This window comes from Orbicella faveolata, unplaced genomic scaffold, assembly GCF_042242905.1.
Source record: "Orbicella faveolata isolate gen_17 unplaced genomic scaffold, um_ofav_v1 contig_27, whole genome shotgun sequence".
Taxonomy (NCBI): Eukaryota; Metazoa; Cnidaria; class Anthozoa; order Scleractinia; family Merulinidae; genus Orbicella; species Orbicella faveolata.
Window position 1 is genome coordinate 3,703,559 of NW_028301555.1, and position 18,942 is coordinate 3,722,500.

The 18,942-nt window shown below is 36.5% G+C and overlaps 2 protein-coding genes and 1 long non-coding RNA gene across 4 annotated transcripts in view; all 3 read left to right on the plus strand.

Moving 5' to 3' along the window:
• LOC110041951 (spectrin beta chain, non-erythrocytic 1-like) overlaps window positions 1–1,044 on the plus strand; it is a 32,008-nt gene extending 30,964 nt beyond the window's left edge. For both annotated transcript variants that reach the window (XM_089296475.1, XM_089296476.1), the window contains exon 55: window positions 39–1,044. In XM_089296475.1, the coding sequence (XP_089152601.1) occupies window positions 39–203 (165 nt within the window). In that variant the 3' untranslated portion in view covers window positions 204–1,044. The remainder of the gene's footprint in view (window positions 1–38) is intronic.
• Window positions 1,045–3,855: 2,811 nt separating this feature from the next.
• Window positions 3,856–5,229, plus strand: LOC149107187 (uncharacterized). Its single transcript, XR_016209357.1, has 3 exons — window positions 3,856–4,157; window positions 4,543–4,603; window positions 5,148–5,229. It is a non-coding gene; the product is annotated as an uncharacterized LOC149107187 (long non-coding RNA).
• An 11,818-nt stretch (window positions 5,230–17,047) lies between these two features.
• LOC149107188 (uncharacterized) lies at window positions 17,048–18,119 on the plus strand. Its single transcript, XM_089296769.1, has 2 exons — window positions 17,048–17,141; window positions 17,890–18,119. Exons 1-2 carry the CDS (start codon window positions 17,048–17,050, stop codon window positions 18,117–18,119), a joined length of 324 nt encoding a protein of 107 aa, XP_089152895.1.
• The last annotated feature ends 823 nt before the right edge of the window (window positions 18,120–18,942 follow it).

The following is an 18,942-nucleotide window of genomic DNA, read 5'->3' on the forward strand; positions in this document are numbered from 1 at the left end:
CTTACTACTTGCTAAAATTTGCTCACCGTCTTGCTTAGGATGATATGAACCTCTGGATTAAACACATTCATGAGAGTTTCAGAGAAGAATCCGCTGGTAAAGACGTCTCTCCTGGAAAGAAGGCAGAAAAACGCGGCGGCAGTGGGATTTTCGGCAAGCGAAGAAGCAAGAACTTAGAGAAAGAAAAGGAGGAGAAGAAATAAAAGACACTTAAAAAATACACTAGGTTACAAATTATGAACATCTGTGAAACACTCAATTAATCGCAGTATTTAGGAGTTTCATTTGTAATGGAGCGTGTTTAAAAATTGTTCATTGGTTCTCTGGTACGGTATGTTGTTAAAACCGGAAAAGCCTGTTTGTGAAGTTTTATTGTGTAACGTTCTCTTGCCAAGCAAAACAAACTAAGAAAGTTGTGTTTGATTCTGCGCGAAGATTTTGTTTCCCGTTCAGTTGAAGGAGGCAATAGACCAAAGTAAAAATGGACATGTTACTGTCCAAGAGATCAACAGTTATGCATTGCAGACGATCGAAAATCGCTTGAACAAAGAGAGAATTGCAAAGTCATTGGAATGGGAAGGCATTCTTTTCTAGTTGCTTGTTAACCGGAGAACCAAGTTTATTAGTTAAGCAATCCCTTGTTTATAGGTGTGCTTTGTTTTGTCAAATACGGTCTTCTACAGACGGGGAAAAAAAGTGAAATTGGATTATAGGTATTTTTCATTTATTTTAGGTCCTTATATTTTGTGTTACACCTGCCCTAAAACGAGTAAGACTTGAGGGTTAATTAGACAAGAAATCTCCATTCGTTTTGTTCTTGATATTATCTCTCTGCGCTAAAAGAATGAATTAAGAAAAGTGTTTTCTCAAGCAATTGATAAGCAAAGATATAATCTTGGTTACATTGGAAACAATTAGAGTAAAGTTGATTTATACTCCTTTCTGTTTTTTTTCTGTTGATTCACCTTAAATTGTGTAGTAAAATATTGTCATCAGCGTTGAGCTGGTCATAAAATGTGAGAAATAAAGTTAAATAACGTCAAACGAAGTGACTTTGATCCGTTTCAAAAGAGGGTCACGAGGAAGAATTCTAAATCTCTTGTTCTGATTAAGAAAACAATAACCGCGATGTGATGGTTTTTACGAAACACCAAAGATAACAAGGAACCTTACGGGAAATGAAATTGCAGTGAATCGCATTGTTCGCCCAGACCTTGAAAAGTCCTTGAAAATTGCTCCTGGAAAATCGGTGAAAATGAAAACTGAATGTTGTGTCTATCCATGGAAGTCCTCGAATTCTCACCAGTAGTCTAAATTTTGGTGACGAGTGGAATGCTTGAGACTTCGGGTTGAAATAGCATTGTTAAATGGCAAGGTCGGCGTGTCCCATCCCGCTGTGTGATTGGGGTTCGGAACTACCCTCTGTATCCCGTAAGAATAGTTTCTTCGTGCCACCATTTAAGTAATCATTTCTTCACTAAAATCTCTTGCGTTTTGATCGGTATCTTGTGTTGATAGATTCCAAACATGCTGGATGTGACTCCATTTCCAAAATGGGTATCCTGTGTTAATATTCCAAATGTGTTACAACTAGCTCAAAAAGGCGCTATATGTTCATTCATCTTCCGCGGTAATTTTGATTTGTCAATTGTGTGTCTGTCATTTTAAACGTTCCCATGGCAACCGCAAATTTCATGTAGCTTTGGCCAAAAATCAACTTTTTTGACATAATTCTGTAGTTTTTTTCCAGTTTTCTTCATCAAATTGCAGAAATTCACGAATTTGTACATTTCATAAGCATTCTAGCTTGATTTTGTGTCAATTTCCGTTATTTCTTGACTTTTTAAGAAAATAGTAAAATCCAAGATGGCGGATCCAAGATGGCGAGTCAAATGACGTCATTTGTCTTCATATGACGTCATAACCAACAAAAACGGTATCAACTTGAAGAGCAAGCTCGGGGCCATCTAATCAATGTAAATGTATTTCGCTGTGCCTTAACCAAACGAAAACCGTCTAATTACACCTTATCTCTGGTATCTGAGCAACATAACTAAGTTACTCGAAGTGCATCCCTACAACACTTAAATCCAGGTTTCTCCAGAATAAATATAAGGAAATTTTGCCCCACTGTTATTGGATGTTACTATTGGAATGACTTTCCTTTATCTATACGTAACTTAGCGACTAGAAAACGTTTTAAAAAAGCACTCTTCCAGTATTATTTTGCTCAGTATTAATTAATTCATACCTCTTCCTCTCCTATGTTAAGTTAACTTTTTTAACCTAATTATTATTGTCAATTAAACAAGGGCATCTAATTAGCTTGCTATACTTTTGCCCTTTTCCATTTCTCCCCTTACTTGTTTACTTTATATTTATCTTTGTAATTTTAGAATGGAATAAATAAATGAAATAAGAAAAAAATGAAAATGAACCAAACGGAACCCCAAGGGGGTCCATCCCCCCCCCCCCTCTTGTACCGCGTTGGGGTATGAGCTAGCTTGTACGTCCAAGGGTTACCGTGAAATGACGAGTTTTTTCTGTTTTTTTTTTTTGTTTGTTTGTTTGTTTTGTTTTTTTGTTGGTTGCTGTTAGAGTCTATATAAAGGGGTATAAAACTAATGGTAGCATCAAAAGTTCCGGCAGAATCGTCACCACACGCGTGCGGGATGGAGTAGACGGTAAGGCAGGAAGGCTTCAGGAAGATACGTGGTACAGTAGAACTGATCAGTATTTACACTACGCAATATCTTAGAACAGTAAAATGTGCAAGTAAGCAACCGGAACGATAATCCTGCTGGTATACGTTGGATCAATAGTGATCTAATCGGCTTTACATATAAAATGAAGAATACAAAAGCAAAAACCGACACAACGTAGGACGATTTTTTGAAGGTGTACTATATTTCGGCTGGCCAAACCAGCCTTCTTCAGGTACAATGAAAATTTTACATTGGGACGTGCTTTTACGTGTTTTTAGAACAGTGCACGATTTCGAAAAAGCGTGGATCGCACCACACTCCGGAGCCACGGGGATAGGAGGGGGATGTTCTCCCTACTTTTTCTCATATTGGGCTATACCTTCATCCCTCAACCTTGATGTGATTTCTTTTGTTTTATTCCCTTAAACCTCGGGACGAAGTTAGCTTTTTAGTATATGGAAACAATTCTCTGTAGGGGGTTTCCTACAATCAGGAAATGTGCTCGAACCCTCCCTCTCTGGGGGAGTGTTTTCGCAGGGATGAGCATCAGCCCTTTCCCATCATCCCATTGACGATACCCCTTTTTAGACTTTCTCTAATCGAAATTTCCTTTCTTAGACCTCGCCTGTTCCCTGTCTTTAGACCTTAGACAATTTTTTTGGGGAGGATGTCCTTTTTAGACTTTTTGTCCAATGCAGTGACATCTTTTTAAGTCTCTTTGCCATTTTTAGTCCAAGGATAGAGTTCGCTGTCCTGTAATATCATTTGTGGATCATAAAGCCTACGTCGCTTAACTCTCAGGCATCATCGGTCCTTTTGAATTTGTGTTTGAGGTAAACTCGGTCGGGAAATCATATATTTATCGTGACACAATCGTTTTTGAAAAGCCCCGTTTTCGAAAATATTTTCCGTCCACACGAAAATGAAAAGCCGGCGTTTTCAAATGCTTCCGGTTTGAAGAGTGTTTTTTGAAAAGCTCCGTGTTCGTGACGGATTAGTGTGGACGGTAGGCCTAACCGTGGAAATAAAGCGGCGTTTTCAAATTTCTCCCGCGTAGTGTGGACGCTGTCTTATCCTCTTCAGTGTCAAATTTGTCGCTCACAAAACCCCGAGAGAAATTAGATTTTCGAATTCATTTAAATATGCAGATTAATTTTTCACATTAATATTCAGTTATTCGACTTTTGCTATCACGCGGAAAGCGAAGGCAAACGGCGACTAACTTGAAAGTCGTTTTATGGTTACTCTTGAGCAGAGAAACCTGGCAAGTCAGCGCTGTAAGTATCGAAAATCGTCCATATTGCCGCTTCGGTATATGTTCTTTATATTAGCACGAGGAGGCTTGGACAAGAGCGAGAGTTAAAACCTTCACAAGAGCTTTGCCTTGAAGCGATGATATAAACACGTGCAGGCTCAGCGCCAAGGATATTTATTTCAAGATTATCTTGAGAGGTATAGCCAGCCTATGTTGTGTGTTTTAGTAATTGCTTCCAAACCTTACCTCAAAAATTTCTTCCAGGTACAAGCATTTTATTTGTTGTAGAGATTTTCTAGTAAACTTGAAATTAACGGACTTTTTAACGGAATTTTTTCTCGGGCGGGAGCGAACCGACAAATTTCGTGTACTCTTAACACGAATGATCTGTATTTTAGAACAAAAGTTCTTGCCGTAAGGACCATTTAGAGAAGGGGAAACCTGCCCGCCTTTCGTTTTTCGAGGAAAAAACGCGAGGCTTAGAAACTCTTAATGTCTTTTTCCTAACGTACTCCTAACAATTATATCTCAGCTCCGCTAAATTCTGTATGGCGTTCACATGGTATTTTTATCTCTCTCCAGGAATATACGAAGAGCTGGAAAACAAAAGGCGCTGTTAAATAAATGGAATATCGGAATGAAGGTTAACTACTTCTTTAGCTACAGTGATTACGTGTAGACACTAAATATCTGAACAAAGTTAAAAATATTTACAATGAAAATGTATAACAAGGTGATGTGTCTCGTAAGAATATTAAAGTGCCGCAAACTTTCAGTCATAAAAACTGGCCCTGCAACTTCATAGGAAGTTTTGTCTAGGCTTTCCTCTGGGGGGTATACATACGGCAGGGAGGGGACGGGTAGTGATGCTGCTTCCTGATTTATACATAATTAACGGGAAACCGTTTGGACATGAGCTGAAAGACTAATAAAAATTTCACTGTAAAGGGGGGCTCCGATCAAATGGTTTGATCTGCACTTTATCTGCAAAATTATTTACTATTTATTATTATGGGCAGTACAAAGTTCTGAGAGGATTTCGATAAGGATATTAAGGTAAATGGGGACAAGTTGGATAAAGGAGGACTTATATTCAGGGGGAGATGGTGGGGGGGGGGGGGGGGGGGTCTATAGCTCGAATACCCGAGCAGTTAGCATGTATTCACGTGGTTCTGATATCTCTTCAGGGAAATAGCAAGTCGGAATAAAATGGAAAGGCTGGAAATCAATAAATGCTACAAAGGAGAGAAAGATGCACTCAGCATAACTTCTGCTAATTAATGAGGTTAGTCTTCTTAAATTTTCACCGGACATCTGTTCAAAGCAGATAATCGCTAATCGGGGATTCAAGCTTATAATGTCAAGCTTATGTACACTCAATTCAGAGTTTTCTAAAAAATTTCATATGTTCATTTATGCTTGAAAAACGAATTTCAGCTTGGGTTACTTTCAGCGGCATGCACCTGAAAGTATTGTAAGAGTCTGTAGCGTCTGCAGCACAATGCACATAACCGTCGTTTTGCAACGTATACCGAGAGAGATCGTCTTGTTTATTGTTAAGGGTATTCTGGACATGATCAGTGCTAGAGCTGCTTTGACCATAGACCAATATACAGTCGATCTCCGAAACCTAACAACAACAACGACAACAACAACGACGACGACGACGACGACGACGACGACCACGATAACACGGTCATCGTTTTGTTTATTGTTAAGGGTGTTCTGTCTCGAAGACACTCAGTAGAACTGACTAAAGACATGATCAGTGCTAGAGCTACTTTGACTATAGACCAATATACAGTCGATCTCTAAACCTAACAACAACGATGACGACGACGACGACGACCACAATAACAACATGATCATCGTTTTGTTTATTGTTAAGGGTGTTCTGTCTCGAAGACACTTTGTAGAACTGACTAATTAAGGATATGATCAGTACTAGAGTTACTTTAACCATAGACCAATATACAGTCGATCTCTAAACCTGATAACAACAACTGAACGACGACCACGACAACAACATCGTTTTGTTTATTGTTAAGGGTATTCTGTCTCGGCAGACACCTAGCAGAACCGACTAAGGACGTGATCAATACCAGAGATATTTTAACCCTTGATCAGTATACAGTCAACCTCTGATCCTGACAACAACAACAACAACAACGGCAACAACAACAACAACAACAACAGCAACAACAATAACAAAAAACACTTAATAGAAACGACAAATGAACAGTTGTTGATTGATTCTTCGAGCCAAAACATGGTAGCTGTTGATCAGGCGGACAGGTACAGAAAAATGAATGCAGTTTTTGACGACCAACAATTCTATAAAGCAGTTCATGATACGCGACGCCACAACTTCAACGTAAGGCTGGCAGGGGCTATCCCTCTCTAAGTAGAAAACAAAAGTTAAGATATTGACCGTCCCTGAACTGGCTGGCCTGGTGCGGCTTTGATGTTTGCAAAGGAATTAGCGTAATTAGCATACGGACGGACTGAAAGACGAATTGACCTGACACCTACCGTTCACTGACTGACTGACTGATCGTGTGTGTGATTGACTAAATGATTGACTAACTAACGTACTGACTGACTGACTGACGGACTGATTGACTAATGGACTTACTGACGTACTGACTGATTGACGGGCTGACTGACGTATTGACTGATCATGATGGACGGACGGATTTACTGACTGACTGACTGACTGACTGACTGGCTGGCTGACTGGTTGGCTGGTAAATCGATAATCTTGGTGTTAGAGTAATCAAGCAAAAAAGTATGATTGATCGATCGATCAATCAATCAATCCACTAATTTATTAATTAAATAATTAAATTGTTATTTCATTTTTTCACTTGTAAACTAAAACGAGATCAATGGATCACTGGATCAATAAATCAATCAATTATTTATTCAATCAGTCAATCAATTAATCAATCAATCAATCAATCAATCAACAAATCAATCAATCAACCAACCAACCAATCAATCGATTTATCAATCAATTTATCAATCAATCAATCAATCAAATAATCAATCAATCAATCAATTAGTCATTAAATCAATTAATCTATCAATCAATCATTTAATCAATTAATCAATCAATCAACGCATCAATCGATCATTCAAACAAGCAAGTGAGAAAGCTTCAATCAATCAATCAATCATTCAATCATTTAATCACTTGATTAATCTGTCATTTAATCATTCAATTATTCGATCAATCATTCAATTCATCAATCAGTCAGTCAGTCAATCAATCAATCAATCAATTAATCACTCATTTAATCAATCATTCATTCAATCAATCAATCAATCTATCCATCGATAAAGCAATCAATCATTCAATCATTCAATCATTCAATCATTCAATCATTCAATCATTCAATCATTCAATCATTCAATCATTCAATCATTCAATCATTCAATCATTCAATCTTTCAATCTTTCAATCCTTCAACCCTTCAATCCTTCAATCCTTCAATCATTCAGTCACTCAACCATTCAATCTGTCAATCTGTCAATCTTTCAATCTTTCAATCAATCAATCAATCAGTCAGTCAGTCATGAAATCATTCAATTAGTCAATTAATCAATCAATCAAACAAGTCAGTCAGTCATGAAATCATTTAATTAGTCAATCAATTAATAAATCAAACAGGCAGTCAGTCATGAAATCATTCAATTACTCAATCAATCAGTCAATTAGTCAATCAATCCGTCAATTAATCAATCAATCAAACAGTCAGTCAGTCATGAAATGATTCAATCAGTCAATCAGTCAATTAATCAATCAATCAGACAGTCAGTCATGAAATCATTCAATTAGTCAATCAATCAATTAATCCATCAATCATTCAAGCAGGCAAGTAAGAAAGCAAGGAATTGACCATTCAATCAATCAATCTATCTACAAATCAATCGATCATTCAAGCAAGCAAGTAACAAAGCATGTAAATGACCATTCAATCAACGTCATACAACAACAACAGTTATTGAATTAAATATAGTCACAGGTGCATTCTTGTCATTAATAACACTGATGTTTCTATTGATGGGTTCGGCGCCTGTGTTATGGCCTTATAGTAATCAGTCTGCAAATTCAAATTTATTCCTCTCTGTTTAAAGAGCAACGGAAATCAAGAAGTACATCATAGTTATGGTCACTGCAAATAATGTTGAGTTTCTGACGATAGGTTAACAGTACAGTGATCGAAATCCAATTTCTCCAGACAAAATCAGTACATTGTCAAGGAAACAGGTGATGAGAATAAAGATAATCATCATTATAATTCTGTAGCTAATGTATATGGGATAGGATGAATACAGCCTCACGTAGTTGCAAGGCAAGTGCAAATACAATACAAAGCTTCAGTATGATATATATCAAACATTTTTTTCTTTCTTTCAGCATTTCTCAGTGGCCAGACGATTGAGGGAAGATAAATGCAAAGACAAGACACTGGAGGCAGCATTAAGAAGACAGGACACTTAGGACAAGACATAGTATGCAAGGGAAAAAAGTAAGACAGATTGAGAGATGAAAATTTTTCTATCTTCAAACCAAAAAGTAGGACGTGAAAAATAGGATTTTTTCGTAGACTAAACGGCAGGGTCGTCCATCGTCCAGTGTCCAGTTTTCCTCAACATGAAGGCTATTTATAAAAATGATTTACAGTTAGGTTTTGCGGGAAATATGTTGGTAGCTTTGCTTTACAAATTCTCAGTCAGTTTTAATCTTTTTGTCATTTTTCACGATGCAAGAGCTTGGAGAATTGTGTGACTGACACGTACGTGACTCTTGAGCATCAGTGCTGTTGTGTTACACTATCGGTCGTTGAGAATATGTTAATAAGGCTTTGTGCGGGAATTTCAAAACACGGCTTTGCATGCAACAGGAGATTTAACTGTTGATTTAGCAAATAAGATTGTGAAGTGCCTTTTGATATTTTGTTGGCTCGTTTAGACAAACGGCAAGGCAGCGGGGTACCAAACGAAACTTTATTTTCTTAATTTTCTGAGTTGGCAGTTAAAATACGGCAACATTTCCTAAATTTGAATAATTACCGTGCAAAACTTTATTACCATATTTTCAACGGTCGTTAGTGTAAAGTAGCACCACTGTTGTTTAATACTCACGAACGGTTCTATCATATTATTTACCGGGTTCTAGCATCGAGAACTTCGAAAGTCTTTCATTTTACTCGAGAAGCAAATTTTTATAGTTAGCCTTCGTGTTTAGAATCACAACACGAATTTTCTTTCACGGACCAATTTCAGAATACATTGTCTTGTTTGTCTCAACCAAAAGCAATTTTAAAAAGTTCTCTGTAAAAAAATGTCGCAGCTAAAAGCTGAGTTATTTCAACCGTATTCCATCGAGTTAGCTTTGTGCCAAATCAATTTCTCTTGTTTATTAAATGCTTTTTTAAAAATTGCTTTGATTGCTTAAATTTACTCTTGGGGTAACCCATGTCCAAATTTTTAATTTTCCCGCCAAAAAACTTAGAAAAAATACGGGCGCCTAAAATACGCATGCGCCTTTTTTTTAAATTTTTTTCTCATAATATTTTCAATTACTATGTATTATTATTAGTCTCAACTGTTATTCCAGAAAGCATCATTTCATCCACTCAATAAAAGTGATAAATACAACACTCAAACTTGTCTTGTCTTTTGTTTCTTTTATTGACATCAAATAACTTTAATTAAATAATAAGAATTCAATAACTCACAAGTATCCTTTAATTAGTTTATTGAAATTAAATTAATTACAAAGGTGTCATCAAAAAAATTGCCCTATATATACTAAGACTTTTGGCGGGAAAATTGGAAAAAATTTGCACAGCGTTTTCCCTGACAACTTTTTCGACAAAAAATTTCAAGAGGGTACCCCCTTGATTTTTCCCACCAAAAAAAATCAACATACACCATCTTGAACACAAAACAACGAAAAGTTTTGATTCCTAGTTTTCGAGTTTTTCATAAAACTGAGATTTTGAATCTAGTGAATATTTGTTTGTGTTCAAGATGATATATTTCATGATGATATCTTGTTAAATAGTCAGCCGTAAAACGACGAGCAGCTAGAAACTTATTTACAAAAATGAGAAGAGCAAGTTAAAATTTCTACAACTGCAACGTTTCTGCATAACATTGAGAAGGTGAAAACATTTCTAAATCGAAATATTTAAGAAAGTTTATATAGCCGGGTAACTTGCATGCGCCCCAACTACATAAGCTCTCTTATCTATAGCGATTCTTAAAGGTCGCCACCGTCTCAGTGTTGTGCAGAAACGTTGCAGTAGTAGATATTTTAACTCGCTCGTCTCACTTCTTTGTAATAGATTTCTAGCTGCCCGTCATTCACAGCTTAACTATTTAACGTGATATCATCATGCAAAATATTTCAAGAAGATAGCAGAAGCAAGCCATGAACCCGATTACTCCTACGAAATGATAAAATGTAATTGCAGTCCAGTTTGAAAGATTTTAGTATTTAACTCTTTTAGCCGAGATGAAAAAGCAAAACCCGACAAATTTTAGGCCAATTAAAAATAACATTTTCATGGCTTGCTTCGTTATCTTCAAGAAATTACTTCCAACAAGGTGTTAAAGGCTAATGTCTGGTTATCAAGCTTCAAAATGTATCACTATATTTCCCTTGGCTTCTGTTAAATATCTTTTTATTAAAACTTTGTCGTTGGGGAACAAAAGAAGAATCAGACCATTGAAATTACAGCTTTGAAAAACAGCAGAGTTAATAGCAGATGTTTGGAAAAGTTTTGTCCGTAGCAAACGATAGCGATAAAATTTTAAAAGAATCAGACAATTGGAGTTACGTAGAAATTCGTGAGAATAGATATAATTTGTGAATACAAACGATATAACAGTGATAAAATTTCAAAGATGCAAAAATGTTTTTCAGTTGCGGACGAAAGCAATATCATTTAGAACAATCAAACAAATGGAGCTACAAATTTTTGAAAAGTAACAAATCTATTCGTGGAATATTTTGGTAAAAATGTTTATCAGTCCAAGTAGCTTCTTTTTAGAATATTCAGACAATTGAAGCAGCATTTCTAAAATTTTATATATCTGATAATACAAAAGAGAGCCAAAACATTTGAAAAATCAGACAGCTGGACCTACATTTTTGAAAAGCGATAATGGAAAGAGTTGCTTGATACCAGACATAATTCATTACAGCCCCGCTGAAAGTTAAACAAGAGGACATATCTGGTTTCTGATTGACCTTCGTGCGCTTAATTAATCCGAGGCAACAAAATATAAACCGAACGTTTTCCGTAGGGGTATTGAAAAATATTTGCCGATATATCATGTATTTTCAGGAAACTAAGATCAATCAGAAACCCAATATCCTCCTCTAGAATTATTTATTTTCAAGGTGGCTCTGCATGTCAATGCACAATAAACGTCAAAAAATGTTCGCGCTTTTTACTATAAAGCGTAAAACGAAAACGAAGAAAAAAAAAACAAAGCACCCGAGCGAAACCGCAAAGAAAGCATTAAATACTGTTGTCATCATGTCAAAAAATGTTTCAAATATTCAAAATTAACTTGAATAAAATTTCGAACAAATTCAGATTTACAAACGAATCGTCAAGGAATAAGTTAGTAGGTTTCATAATTCAAATGATGAGGAAAAAATGATAGAATTTGTTTGATTGTTAGAATGAACTCTTTTAATCATTTAATTTTAAGCGAGGAAATTGCTCCTTTAACATATACATTTCATATCAGATGAATTATTTTCCGTGAGCTTTCTGAGAAAATAAGAGAAAAGAATTCTATAAATGCTCACGTCTATTCGACTACTTGTCAAAGAATCGTTCAAGACACTTCTTTAATTTCGTATATGAAAATGCCAAGATTTAAAAAGTAGAAATAATTCTCCGACAACATAAATTTTGACAGCTCAACTGAAATAATTTTCCTCGGCCAGTCATTTAATGTTGATTTTGAGCAAGGGCATTGCCCTCCAACAGACAATTCACAATGTAAATTGAAACTGGGCCTTCGTAAAACTTGGTGCTTAATGCCATTTTGGAGAACAAGCCAAATTAAAATGTTCAGCGTTGAACTGTTTGCCCGATTCATATCAAAACAGAATTAGCTATAATGATTGACGTGATCACGTAAACAATAGTTCCTATCACATTTTAACATGCAGCGCCACCTTAAAATACTCTGCAAAGATCATCGCCTAGTAACAGGTTTTCAAACTTAGGAGGGTTGAGCGATTTTACAACAATTTGGAATTTCAAAAAAAAAAAAAAAAAAACTCGACTTTGCCAAAATACACGTAATAAAGCATGCAAACACTGAACCGATAAAATATAATTTAATCAACTACGTTGATGACCGCTCGAGCAAAGAAATAAAACTCCCCATAGTTTGAAATCATGTACTAAATGATAGCTCGAAAGCTTAAGCGGTTGAAACCTTTCCGTCAAAATGGCAGAGTTAATTAACAATCACTACCAATTTTATTTTTTTTGCGCCTGAATGTCACTCCAATGCAAACATCTCAGCCGAGAAAAAAAATAAACATTTGAGCGAACAAGACGATTTTGAACCCGATTATATCTTCTCTAGTTCCAAAACTACCATTTCTTATCGGAGAGATTTCATTTAAACCAAATTCTCAAATGCTATTCTCAACTTTGTCTTCATCCTCCCTGCTTGAATCCTTTTGATCTCCTCGTGTTTTACTGACTTTCCTCTCTTCAGTAGTACACCCTGTAAATAGAATGGATAAAAATTGCATAAGGCACAAACCCAAGTGTGTAAACAAACGAGTAAACGAGGAGTAAAGAATTCACAGTGAAGAGTTAAACATCAGCGTGCGTTGACAAGTACAAGAAAAAGTTTGGCAAATAAACGTAACTTTCATAACGAAAGCGAAGGTATCGTCGAAAAATACCGCCAAGAATCTAGTGTCTCGTATGTCTCCTAAACTGGCTTCTAACGTACGTTTTCCTCTCTTAATAGAGCCATACGGTTGTTCTGAAGTTAAACACGAAATGTAAACCGAGTCCGGGAAGTGCACGGGGTAGAATAACTTGGAGCCGGTATTTGTGGTTGAAATATTACCTTAGGAGGTAGAATGCAAAGAAATTGATTCTAACCATTTGCAAAAATGGTTGTCAACAGACTTCTGTTCCCCAAACGTCGACGCCATTTCTTCTTCGAAGTAAGAATTCGCTTCTCGTGTAGAAGCCGAACAGTACACATCTTACTCCGACGGCAAACATCTTAAAATGACAAGCAAACACCTCTGATTAGCAATAGGCATCATGAATATGGAAAATAACATCAAACCAATCAGCTAACAGACACGTCCTGGATTTTTAACAAACCACACCCTTTGCACGCTTTCTTCTGCTGCAACTTTGCATTTCCTTTGTTTAGATAAAGCCCAAGGGAACCAGTGCGGACTGAACAAACAAAAATGTCATTTTTCAAATATAATTACACTTTTACAGTTCTTGGATGCCTACCTCTCCGGGTCATTTTGAAAATTAATTTTAACGTTCACAGATACAACAACTGATTTATCATTACGATTTTTTCCTGTCCCACGACCCATTTATCCTCATGCCACACTTAAACCACTGTAATTAATAAAACAATAAAAAATATCAGAGTTACACAAAAACAATATGAGTCTGACACGTGCATGAAATAAGGAAAGTAAAATTAGTCCCCCGACACACGTTGAACCCATACCCTCCTGAACTTCGCTCGGGTACTTTACTGCATGATATGACAAAAACCACCTCGATACGGAGGATTCATAATAAACTAGGTCATTTACTGGTCGTATTTGCACCTAGAGGAAGCCACTGGGAACTAAGCAATAATCCGTGGGGGAAAGCATAGGATAACGTACACCGGAACGGGTATAATGCACGACAAAATAATCACGAGGGAGCGCAAGTTGTAACGGAAGAGCAAACACTAAGGGGGGAAGAGAAGGAGAGGCAGCTTATGCTATACAATTGGTGAGAAAAATTTTAATTGCGCTTATTTCGAACTTCAATATGTCAGGACCTGTCTTCCAAAGACAACTTTATTCTCGTCCTGAGCATTTTGACCGGGAAATTAAGATTTTTCTCACCAATTGTATGGCGTTTGACCATGCCATTGTTGAAGTCTGTTTTTGTTATTTGAACGCGTTGAATTGCTTTCATCTCTTTGTTTCAGATATATACGGATAAAATTCAATGTTTCCAGTTCTTACTACGTCAGATTTATCCAAGTTCATAATTCATTGCTATACATGTACACCAGTGAACTCAACGGAATTCCCCCCCCCCCCCTACTTTCCAAGGGTCTATGGCACAGTGTTTCTCGCGGAAAGGTAGAGTTTCTGTTTTTTCTATGGGTGATTCTAGCAAGGCCTAACTTGTGGTATGGTAGAGCATTTGTTTCTACCACGGGCGTGTCTGGCCGAGGTTTAATTTTTCTCGGTCTGGTAGAGTTTCTGTTTTTCCTACGGCTGATTCTAGCAAGGACTTACTCGTGGTCAGGTAGATTGTTTGTTTCTACCACGGGCGTGTCTAGCCGAGGTTCAATTTTTCTCGGTCTGGTAGAGTTTCTGTTTTTCCTACGGCTGATTCTAGCAAGGACTTACTCGTGGTCTGGTAGAGGTTTTGTTTCTACCACGGGCTTGTTTAACAGAGGTTCAATTTTTCTCCGTCTGGTAGAGTTTCTGTTTTTACCGCGGGTGTGTTTGGTAAGGTGTTTCTCTAAGGCAGGTAGCGTTCCTGTTTGTGTGTCTGGCAAGAAGTTTCTCGCAGTCGGTTAGAGGTTCTGTTGTTACGATGGGTGTGTCTGGCCCGGTGGTTCTTTGTGACGGGTAGAGATTATGTTTCACCTCGCCGATGCTTGGCAGAGAGTTGCGATCTTCAGTTATGTTTCTTTCTCCCGCTTTTACTTCACTATAGTAAAGCCAGTCTCAGATGTAAGCAACTGATTTGTAAAACGCATATTTGTAAGATGTTCCCAGGCAAATTTTAGTGCGAGGCACTAATCGAAACAAATGAAAGCAAACTCGCCACCTTAGTAGTCAAATAACGGAACTTAGGGCCCTAGTCAGCCACGCCTTTGTTTTTGTTTATATACGAAAGTTTGGCTATTATATTTTATTCGGAGCATGTCAAAACGAAGGAAATTACTGGGAAACTACGACAGATAACTAACATACTTTCAGAAACACAACTTAAAGTAAAGCAATAAGATTTCGCTTCACCATGGAATATCGATAACTTCGAGGGCATCGAAAATGGCCGAGGCTGACTAGGGTACTTTAAGCGAAAAAATAGAAGAATGATCATTCAGTTTGTAATGATGGAATCCAGGTGAACATAACGTTATTCAATGAGGTTATTTAACGCCTGTTTTAAGCTTAATATCAAATTAGCCAGGAATGGCAAACACAAATAAAAAGCAAAGCATTGAATCACGTAGCAGCTATTTCTGTCTAAAATGAAATGACATCTAATTCTATTAAGAAGCGATTAAGAAACAAATTAGGTTGTGACCTATTTTGCTTATGTCCTTTCAACTTAACATCGTAGATAACTATACTGGACAAATTCATTAAGAGGATTGCCATACGATGTCAAAACACCCTACATGTAATATTCATGTTTTATTATATGGAGAAGAGTGTTTTACTAGGAACTAAACCACTCGTAGATTCCATACGCCACTTCATCCGGGACCCGAGTGGCGTATTTTCCGTGTCACCTTTGTGAGTGTCGTATCGTTCAATGACGTCACGATTCCCGCCTTTTGCTTTTGTTGAATTGGTTTCTCCATATAATAAAAAGAACATTACACGTTGGCTCGAAGATATGAATTTTATGTTCTCGTGGCAAGAACAATATATTGTTCTTGCCACTCGAACATAAAATTCATATCTTCTCGCCACCGTGTAATATCCTCTATATATCATATAACTAGACGGCCCATTTTACAATGTTTTCCTCTGGTGAAGAAGACACAGAAAACAGGTCCAGTGACCCAATTATTTTACACTTTAATCCAAAAATCAGTTAACATCACCAAGTTTTATAAGGCTGCAAGGTTTGAACGTTTTCCCCTACATTTTCACAAAGTTACATGCTTCGGTAATTATAAATTTATTGCCCATCATTGACTTAAATAAAGAGGACCTACTGAGGAGGCATTTTGCATTTACACTTTGGAGGAAATTATTTTTATCGGAAAACGAGATTTTTATAGAAAGCTTAAGACATAGTGATTATGTAAAATGCACCTTATAAAAGATCTTTGTCTATTGTTCAGTTCCCCAGTTTTAGCAAAATTTCCATTTTCCAGTTCTATTGTTTTCAAAATGCTTAGACCACTTGATCAGCTCTTAATTTATCGATGCAAATTGTTAAACCAGTAATCAATGGCTGGTGCTGAATTATTTCACCAAGAGTAGTTTACCTGGCCTTTGGAATGGTATCCTTCCTTTTGTTTCCTCTGGCAATATATCATATGGGTTTTTTTTCCTGGCTTTTCAGTTGGTGTTCAAGCGGTTGCAGACAAGAGCTCCAAAGTTGAAAAATTACTCAGGTAAGGTAATTCTGTCTCGTAAACTTTCATCGAAATTATCGTATAAGTGCTAATACTATAAACAGCTGTGCTGGAAAGAGAACATTTCAAAGCATTGCGCATTATAATTAATTTCTATGGTGGTCATTCCATTGTAAGATTTTAGAGGACAGTGTATTTTAAATCGACCTTCTACCCTATATTTTAGTTCAAACCGACCTCTAGGGTTTTACAACAACTGTTGTTCTGTATTACAAAACAATTGCACCTACCATTGTGGAACGAAACTTTCTTGATTATATTGTGAAATTATTCTATTTGGAACCACCTCAGAAATCAAATATTAACAGAAGCAAAATCTTAGGCTTACACTCTAAGAAAAAACTTTGCTTATTTTGTCTTGTAATGCCAGTATTGTAGTAGGTAATTTATCAGTCTAAAAAGAAAGTACACTAACATTATTTAATTTTCTCAGGGTAAGATGGCTTTCAAGTACACTTGTATACTTCTACTTGTATGCGTGGTATTAATGGCTCACGCCAAGCATGTCAAGAAAGGCAATACCAAGCAAAAGAGTAAATATGGAATTTTTAGACTGAAAACGTTTATATAATCAAATGTTCATAATAGTGGTTTGCTGCTTTTTGAGCCGTTAACTTCTGGTTTCAATTTACAGGAAGACTATGCACTTGATAACTATAACATGGCAATTATTGTCTCCTCAAAAACATACCAACATCTGAAATACTCTAAAATATAACCACGTTGGCATAGTCAGAAGATAATTTTATGAAGTTTATTGTAACGCGTGTCCTCTTATTGAAGGCAATCATTATATAGAACCAAAATACCAAAACTTTATTAATACCAAAACTCCAAATTCCAATTCGATGCAGAGGCAGTGGACAAACAGCGTGGAGTTTCCACTGACAATTCCCATTTATCTATGAAATTAAACGTCAGCGACCTAGATAACTAAGAAATACAAAATACTTTCCGTGTTTCTTTGGAGCTAAAAAAAGAAAGAGGGTTGAAAGTTTGGGGAACTAGACATGAGAGCATAATTGGTGGGAGCAAAAGCCTCTGGTGAGTGTTATTGTTTTCAGAGCTGTTTCGAGTTCTCCCAAAGTTTCGCGTAGCAATACCATGGAAATGTTTTCTGTCTCTTTTACGAAGAAATTAAAAGCTTCAACAGCAAAAAATTCCTATAATTGTCAAGATATTTAAATCAATCTTATCTAGAAATTCCTTATAATTTAGGACTGATACTTTTCGTACATCACGGATGTAAAGAACTTTGGTTGCTACAAATTTGTTTTTTAGATCAAGTGTTTACCAAGCGTTACGATAGGGTCAAGTACAAAGGTGAATGGAAAGATTGTGATAACTTTCACACGCTTGATGATAGTGGAAACGGCTGTAACTGCCCGTTTGTCGCTTGCACCGGATCACAACCATGTTCCGACCTATCGGGATTTTTCTGTCGATTCTTGCATAGCAATGTTGATGTCAATGACGTGACCAGGGAAGATTGTGCTTGTAAATGGCTGTAAAATAATTTGGTATCACATTGTTAGACGATGTACGATAAGGCGTCGGAGTGCATTATGTCAATCATGACTGTTTCTGTTTTAGTTTACAAAAACTTTGGCAACATTGTATGTATTTATGGTCATGCAAATAAAGCTAGTTGCTGCTGTTGCTGTAGTTGTTGTTGTCTTGATTTCAACGTATCTCAAACAATGTTAACTAATTTTCAATTTGGACAATGCAAATCAGGAGTTTTCATTGGCTAAGCCATCATGGTATTTGAGCAATTATGCCATGATCTAAGTTTTGATCTTATTTTAGTTTAGTTTTCTATAGTTTGGGGGCATTTTTGATATAACAGTTATTCCACTCGCGCTTGTTGGATATGAGATGGTTATAGCCAACTCGGCGCCACGCGCCTCGTTGGCTATCTACCATCTGATATCCAACGTGCGCTAGTGGAATAATTTTGCATCACATTGTTGTAACACTACACTCCTTTTATTTATGATTTTATAAGAATATCGAGGGTGGAATTTGCGAAATCTTAAGAAAATTTTTAAGAATAAACCCGAGACTGAGATTTTGAAAAAAAAGATTTTGTGTGTTGGAAATGTGTAAATGTAAATGCAAGATAATCATATGTTTTTAACTAAACCAGATTCCAAAATAAATTCTTCTTTCTTTAAACTGCAAAACTAGCTATAGCCCACAAAACAACAAAAACAGCAGTTTAGACCTTTGTTTCATGCTAATAACATTTCTGCAAGAAGTTTTGGGTGTGTTAAATCAGGTTTAAAATAAAATTTAAGAATGTTTAAAAATACCATAGTTGTAGTCAGGCAT

Coding starts and splice junctions, on each gene's coding strand:
- LOC149107188 (XM_089296769.1), top strand. CDS start 17,048: ATGGCTTTCAAGTACACTTGTATACTTCTACTTGTATGCGTGGTATTA. Junction 17,142..17,889: donor AGGCAATACCAAGCAAAAGA/GTAAATATGGAA, acceptor TTTGTTTTTTAG/ATCAAGTGTTTACCAAGCGT.